This window comes from Egretta garzetta, unplaced genomic scaffold (genome assembly GCF_000687185.1).
Source record: "Egretta garzetta isolate BGI_Z169 unplaced genomic scaffold, ASM68718v1 scaffold15, whole genome shotgun sequence".
NCBI lineage: Eukaryota > Metazoa > Chordata > Aves > Pelecaniformes > Ardeidae > Egretta > Egretta garzetta.
Genome location: NW_009259798.1, coordinates 917,517 through 925,863, shown reverse-complemented (window position 1 = coordinate 925,863; position 8,347 = coordinate 917,517). Strand labels below are relative to the sequence as shown.

General features: G+C 38.5%; 1 protein-coding gene across 4 annotated transcripts in view; it reads left to right on the top strand.

The window, feature by feature from the left end:
* The window catches only part of KIDINS220 (kinase D interacting substrate 220), a 71,542-nt gene that overhangs the window by 59,019 nt on the left and 4,176 nt on the right, over positions 1–8,347 (top strand). For all 4 annotated transcript variants that reach the window (XM_035895353.1, XM_035895352.1, XM_035895351.1 and 1 more), the window contains 3 exons: positions 2,395–2,541; positions 4,330–4,428; positions 5,579–5,827. In XM_035895353.1, coding sequence (XP_035751246.1) covers positions 2,395–2,541; positions 4,330–4,428; positions 5,579–5,827 — 495 coding nt within the window. The remainder of the gene's footprint in view (positions 1–2,394; positions 2,542–4,329; positions 4,429–5,578; positions 5,828–8,347) is intronic.

Here is an 8,347-nt window from a genome sequence, read left to right as displayed (position 1 = left end):
TCTTCTCCAGGCTGAACAAGCCCAACTCCCTCAGCCTGTCCTCATAGGAGAGGTGCTCCAGCCCTTGGATCATTTTTGTGGCCCTCCTCTGGACCCGCTCCAACACTTCCATGTCCTTCTTGTACTGAGGGCTCCAGAGCTGGACGAAGGACTCTAGGTGAGGCCTCACCAGAGCAGAGCAGAGGGGCAGAATCCCCTCCCTCGACCTGCTGGCCACGCTTCTCCCGATGCAGCCCAGAGTACGGTTGGCCTTCTGGGCTGCCAGTGCACGTTGCTGGCTCATGTCCAGCTTTTCATCCACCAGCACCCCCAAGTCCCTCTCGGCAGGGCTGCTCTCCATCCTTTCTTCCCCCACCCTGTACTGATACTGACACAGCTTCTTCCTGTCCTCTTCATCAGTTTGGTGGTTGGCTTATATCCGTAATGTGATAAAGATTTTAGTTGTGCTGAAAATCAAACTAGATTAAGACCTAAATTTCCTCCTTTAGGTGCCTAATATGATAACTAATTAGGTATTGTAGGCACCTAATTAGAGGACATTGCAGAATCTGAAAAGTAACTTTCTCGTCCTCAGAAGGAATACCCAAGCCTCTAGGTTAAGTGCCTAGACTGTAGTGGAATTCTCATGCTTCATTTTTATGCAGTAATTTAGGTGGACTACCTACCCAGAAAATGGGGTATATCTTTCTTTGTTTAAGTGTCCAGTTGTCCATCACATAATAATAATAATAATAATAATAATAATAATAAAGTCAAAGGAAGAAAGATTAGTGCCCCAGCTCTGCTTTCAGGCAAAGAGTGCAAACTGCTAGGCTTAGATTCAAGAGAACTACAAGAACTTCAGGGGAATTATATGTAATAGCATCTAAACTTTGAAACTCAGAGTAGCTTAGGTGGGGAGTGTGCCTAGCTCGCCAGGTCAGGATATCTCTGATAACAGTAAGTTAGAAATAACTCTGAGGTTACATGATAGTAGATAATGGGGTTTTGGATTGCTGCCTTGGAATCAATAGACAAATAAATTCTTAAATATCCTGGTTTAGATAATTCAGATATGTTTAATGCCATTTTGTGTGATAATCCTTGGTTTTCATAAGCAATATATTTCGATCTATTAATCTATATTAATTCTGAAAGATTAAATAGCTTTAAAGTAATTAAATAAAAATGGAAAAAAACTATTGTGACTATAAAAACAGTCTTCACTGGTGATTTGAGGAATATAGTCAAGCTTGATTAACTGAACTCTGGATAGTCAAAATGTGCTTTCACATCCCAGGGTTTATGCTTGTGATGATGAACTCTGAATCTTTAGAAGCGCTTTTGCATCCTCCCAAAATGAGCTTCATTTGGTGCATGGTCTACAAGTGCTGAAACCAAAACTTCACATTCAGAAAAAGTAGAGGATGCCACCTCCCTACCAGGAGGAAGGCATACAAGGATTTCATAGCTGATGGAACTGGTTCTGATTTTGCTTTTAGGAATTTGGAATCAATAGCGTAACTGTTTAAAGCTTTGCACTTTGCTCCTACTTAATGCACAGGTCCCCATCCAGGGAGAATGCGGGGGGTTTTGAGAACATGCTGTCTTAGTATAATGACTACCTGAAGATGCATTTGTTTTGTTTTTCCATGCTTTCTTTGAAATTCCCAGAAGCTGGCAACATTAACAGGACAACTTCTATGTTACAGATCTGAGTTGTGAATAATTTCTACCTAAATCTTGCCAAAGTTCAAGATATACGAAGCATCCTCATAGTATCTTGGAGGGCTGTGGCAGTGCTGCTCTGTGTTTCTGTACTGTGGTGCCCAGCCCCTTGGCTGATCTTGTATAGATGGAGCTGAAGGAACCTCTGGAAAATGGACAGATGTTGCTAAAATTACCCAATAAATCCAAGTAACTGAGGAGTTACACTTCAGGTCATCTTTGTCTGACACTAAACCAGGAGTTTTTAAGACAGGGAGATCTTAAGTTGTATCTGCATTATTTAGAAAAAAACAAAACAAAAACCAGAAAACCAAAACCCAAACCAAACTAACTACTAAAATCAGGGGGAAACTCTGAGTAAAGGTGCATCTGAAATTGATTAACTCTTACTTAATATTTGTGATTTTTATGTTGCTTTTCTTAAATAACATTATTTAAAGAGAGTTATTTTCTCACATAGGCAGGACTCAATGCTGTGTTTTTTCTCATATAAACACCTATAATAAATGCTTTCCAACATATAGCTATTCTCATAGTAATTAAAAATGCCTGTGCATTCTTATTCTCATCTCTTAATTTTAAAATGTAGTTGGACACAGCTCGATTTGTGTTAGCATATATTTTGAAATTCTGGGTATACTGAGTATTTGAACAAATCTTATATGCACATTTTCTCACTTCTTACAGGGAGCAGGAGCAGGCACGGGATCGACCACAGGAGTATCACAGGTGTCTCTCAGTACAATGAGTGTGGAGGCTGTGTGTGAGAAGCTAAAGCAGATAGATGGCCTGGACCAGAGCATGCTACCTCAGTACTCTGCAACTATAAGAAAGGTATCAGCTGAATTTCATTAATATATTTAGTACCTAAACATGGAGATGGACAAGGAAAAGGAAATATTTAGTTGCCTCTTTTCTTGAAAATGTTTATTGAAACATACCAAATGTCAAAACAGCATCCTAACTTCTATGTGTGCTAAGTTTGGAGGACATTTTAATACAAGTGTATATTTTTCAGAGAAAATGCTCTCTCTCAAAAAGGAAAAAAAGACTTAGAGATATAAATGCTGATGAGACTGGTTATTTTGAGAAAAGAAGCAAGAAATGTTTTTAAAATTGCCATTTGTTGATAAATACGGTTGCAAATGTGTTCTATACCCAGGTAGCAACATGTCTTTTCTTTTTTCCCCCTGAGAAACTGGCACATCTCTTCTGTTGTAAAGGAGTGGTAAAGATGCTTTGATTTCTCTCTTATCACATTCCACATCTATTTGCTTCAGAAAAAGGCCACTGTGCATTTTTCTGTTACTGCTCTTTTCTCTAAGACATTAGCACAGAATCACTTTTGTCTTCATTACTTTTTTTCACCATTCTGTGTGCTCCTTTTTCAAAGAAAGAAGGGAAGAATGTGAAGATTGTCATTAGTGAGTGTTTTTGCTGAGCTCACTTTGTCCTGGTACCTATCACATCTTAAAAAATACAGGGAGGATATTGATTCAAGGCATAAGAGTCAGGTTTGTCATAGGAAGCTTCAGCAATGTTGCTTAAAGCAAGAAGTAGGATGTCAGATTGCAGCTCATTAAGTGTAGCAGCAGAAAATTCCAGTTGCTTCAGTGGCTCTAGAGTGCTAAAAGAATGTGCTCATCAGTTATCTCTAATGAGATTTCTCTTATTTATATTCTTGCATTCCTTACTACAAGTGATATAATGTAAAAAGGAAGAACGAAAATGGCTCAGCCTGGTCTTTTTCCTGGTTTGATTAAGACCATTCTGCTGGGATTTGGGAACAAAACCACTGAGATCCCTCAGATTGAGCAGAGCTCTCCGCTTGGGTCTTCCATTTTGTGGCTACTTTCTTAAGACTGGTTCCTCTTTTACTTTCTGTCCATCCACCACTACATGGTGTAAAGAGAAATGCCTCTTGTTGTTATGTAATGAAAATGGTTCTGTATTGAATTTGGTGCTGTTAGAAGTTAAGCACTATATCAACATGCCTAACATAAGGAGTCACCTTCCTGGAATTTAGATGGTGTTTAGGCATTTCTGTGTTGAGAATGATGATGAAAATTAGGAAGAAGTCTAGTCTTCTGTGCCTGTGGTATTTCTGATGATGGGAGGAATGTAAGTCTGTATTTATTCAGGGAGGGAACTTGACAGAGGTAGTACGTGATCTTTGATGCCTCAAGCCAGGGGTCAGATGATGCCTGGGACTTAGTTGTCTGATTATCTTTAGATACTTGGGAGTCCACGGTCCATTTGTGTTCCAAGTCTGAGAAATCTAGGCAGGTGAATGTGGTTTATAGTCTGTGAAATTTTATACCACTGATGTGTTGGTTCCTTATATCTGTTTATAGAGCACAATCATACAGTCTTCCATATACGCGGGTTTGATGGGTTTAATATATTAATTTTTTTCATGACACATAGGTTCTTCTTGTCCATCAGCAAATATTCTTTTATAAAAATGTGTTTATTATGTAGCATTGGACTTAAGAGTGGTGTTGGGGAATTTCACTAATAGACCCCATCAATATAACCAATTTTAATTACCTTTTTAGTCTGTTACTGTCATGCCATAAGTCTTGTATTGGTAATTTGAATTATTTAGTTTTATTGTTTTAGGCAAATATAAATGGCCGTGTCTTGGCTCAGTGCAACATTGATGAACTGAAAAAAGAAATGAACATGAATTTTGGTGACTGGCACCTATTCAGGAGCATGGTAAGACTTTCTCTTCACTACTCAGGCCATCATGAATTAGTCTTTTTCATCATGAACCTTACCTTTTTTTTTTCTTTTCTGTTGCTTTCTTTCCTCTTGCTTTCTTGTTACCATCATCTTAAAGATGATAAGTATCATCTTGAAACACTCATGCATTTATTATTTTGTTACTTAGTCTTTTTGTCTTGAGCACTTTAATGAAGAATGGGTTACCTATGGATTTGCGTCTTAATTGATTGTGAACTATGAAGTCTTGCCTCCGCTTTTTGTAAGATCTATTTTTCCTGTAGGGATTCCCTTTTCTCTTTTTAAATTTGCCTGTTTTAATGACATTTTCAGACCTTAATTCTCTTTGAAGCCTCTGTCTTTCTATTAAGAGTTAGTCAGGGAGTTCAAAGTATATTAGTGTGAGGAAGTGGACAGCCAGGCTGTTAGAGATGCATGGCACACAATTGCATAAGCACCATGTTTAAAGACACTTAAGCTATAAATCAAGCCAATGAGATAAATATACAATATTTGATTGACACATACTTGTATTGCATACTATTATTGAAGCATGTATATAGATATTTCCCCCATTCCCTCCTCCCGGTTTGAGAGTAAATGACAGTTTTACAGTGAGGGTTATGCATCACAGAGAACTGTGTTTTCTCTTAAGTATTTTTAGTATATTGCCAGTTTTCTTTCTGAAAATAACAGTATGTCTCTCAACTGCTAAATTAGTCTTGACAACACTGAAAATTACAAGATGAGATTTATTGTTAGATTCAGGTTGATTAAGCTATAAAAGCTGAAAAGTTTGAGTTTGCTTCTAAATTTGTGATTTACCCCTTATCTAGTTTTACAAGAATTTAAATTTTTTGTGGCATATGAGTTCTTTTAAGGCTCTGAGCAGTAATAAGAATAATTTGTAAATACAAAAAAAATCTTAAATATTAAAATGTGATTTGCAGTAAAGACAATGAATGTGCTAGATCTGTGAACAGATTGTTCTTCATACTTTTCCATGAGCAGAACCATATATCAAGTACACTTTTACAGTTGTGAATTCCTCATTCCTATTTTTAATAGAATTCTTCTTTAACAATTTTGATATATTAGTCTGTCTATATAATTACATTTATACTGTCTCTTTTTGTGTGTTAAGATACTTGAAATGAGAAATTCAGAAAATCAGGCTGTTCAGGAAGATCCTCGTGGAACAACTGAGCATGTTACCACTGCGATTCCTCATAGTGAACTTATTCGTCGTCCTGGGCATAACACTGAGTTGCCTCACACTGAGCTTACAGGTCTTTCTGGTCAAGCTCCCTACACACTTAACTTCAGCTTTGAAGAACTCAACACAATTGGTCTTGATGAAGCTCCTCCACGCCATAGTAACTTAAGTTGGCAGGTATTTAATAGAGAAATGTATGCTGCTTGCTTACCTGTATGTTAAAGAGTTGTTTTCCATTCTTGGATACAGCCAGGTCAAGAAATAAGTCTACTGTGACAGTTCAGGTACTTTCAGTTCTCAGTCTTGGCTAACACCAGTTTTGCAGAGATGTAAACTCTAAACACATCAAAGTCTTTAGGCTTTGGCATCTGAAAACTATTCATCTCTTCCAGTAATCACTCTTCAAGAGAAACAAATCAAAGCTATCATGCTTTTCTCATCTAGCTTAGGACAGCATCCTGCAAGTTTACCATAGTATTCAGACTTCGTGTGAGAAATATTTTAGCTGTGTGCTAGCCAGACGTTATGGTATTCAAAGGATTACAGATACGTTCATGAGGTTTTTTTAAACAGACAACTACAGTGCTCTGTGACATCAGAGCATTGTCCTGACAATGCCCTATCTATCATGGCCTCAAGTTGCACCAGGTCAGGTTAGGTTAGACACTAGGAAAAATTTCTTCACAGAAAGGGTTGTTAAGCATTGGAATGGGCTGCCCAGGGAAGTGATCGAGTCCCCATCCCTGGAGGTATTTAAAAGATGGGTAGACAAGGTGCTTAGGGACATGGTTTACAATGGTTTTACAATGAGGGTGGTAAAACACTGGAACAGGTTGCCCAGAGAGGTAGTGGAGGCCCCATCCCTGGAAACATTCAAGGCCAGGTTGGATGGGGCTCTGAGCAATCTGATCTAGTTAGCAGTGTCCCTGCTCACTGCAGGGGGGTTGGACTAGATGACCACTAGTGGTCCCTTCCAACCCTAAACATTCTATGATTCTATGATTCTATGATTCTATGGTTTAGTGGTGGGATGGCAGGGTTAGGTTAAAGGTTGGACTTGATGATCTCAAAGGTCTTTTCCAACCTAAATGATTCTATGATTCATAAGCTCCAGAGCTGACATCCTTCTCTAACTACAGTTTCTGCCATAGGTTATGGTCAATTTCTTCTGTATCTTACAAAATCACCCAAAGTGTATGATTTTCTTTTATCATTTTTAAGAAATAAGACAAATCAATTGGCACCTAAATAGTGATTAGAATTAAAAACCGAAAGAAAACAAATAAAGAAACCCCCACCCAAAACCCAAACATTTAGCAGCTTTTTCATGTCTGGAAGGTGCATCAAAATAGGAAGACACCTCAAATGTTTTTAATATCCAAAATCGTCACAGAAAAGAGGTTTGGGATTTATATCCCAGAAATAGATTTCCATCCCAGATACCTCCATGTGTGTGCACGTGTACATTTGTGTGTGTTTGTAGGATCCTGATTGCCCTTATTGCCTATTTCCAGCAAAGGAGCATCAATGGTGGTTTTTCCAAAACAAAGTGGCATGACTCAAGTTTCTTATGTTGTTTTCGTGTCAAAAGCACAGAAAGAAGTAGAAGAAAATATTTTTTAAAACACTCTTTAAAATGCAAGTTTAAATAAATGGTGGTTCTGATGCCCATATAGTTATCTGAAGTTGAATCAAAAGAGTGAGAAAGGTAGTTTGTCCTTAAGAAAGCATTAGAATTTGCCTGCTGGAATTTTTAGTCAGTACTGATTAAAAAAGAATATTGCTGCTTCTCTGTAAAAAGAAGGAATACTACTGGAATTGCACAGTAAAATCAAGTATTTCTCTTTTTGATGAGGAACCGTAGCTGCTGTGAATATGGATAAATAGTAGTGAATATGCATAAATAATCGAGTGTTAATATTTCTGAGGTTCTTCCATTTTGCTTTGGGCGTTGAATTGCTTTGGAGTCATGGCAGATAGAAGTCATTCAAACACCATTTGCCTTTATTTAGTCATGTTTAGCTGTTTCCCAGTATTCTAGTATATATACAACATTATTGATCTTATTAAAAGATGTCAGTGATACTTGTTTAGTAATACAGAGGGAATAATGGAATGGCAACCTGCATATCTTGAGTGTGTTGCTTGCTGGGGGGATTATGAGCTTCTTCTGAGAAGGAAGCAAACATGTTGGTTTGCATTGCGTTCCAGTGCAGAACAAGAAAAAAGGAAAAAATGATGAATAGCAACAAGAAAGATAAGAAGGATGCATATAAGAGCAGGAAAAATGTTGGGGAAGGAGAGAAAAAAAAACAGAGGGCGAGAAACCTGCCTTGACTTCAGCAAGGCTTTTGACACTGTCTCCCATAACATCCTCATAGGGGAGCTCAAGAAGTGTAGGTTGGATGAGTGGACAGTGAGGTGGGTTGAGAACTGGCTGAATGGCAGGGCTCAGAGGGTTCTGATTGGCAGGGCAGAGTGCAGTTGGAGGCCAGTAGTTAGTGGAGTTCCCCAGGCCTCGGTACTTGCCCCAGTTTTGTTCAACTTGTTCATCAATGACCTGGATGAGGGAACAGAGCGTACCCTCAGCAAGTTTGCTGATGACACAAAACTGGGAGGGGTGGCTGATACGCCGGAAGGCTGCGCTGCCATTCAGCGGGACCTGGACAGGCTGGAGAGTTGGGCAGAGAGGAACAT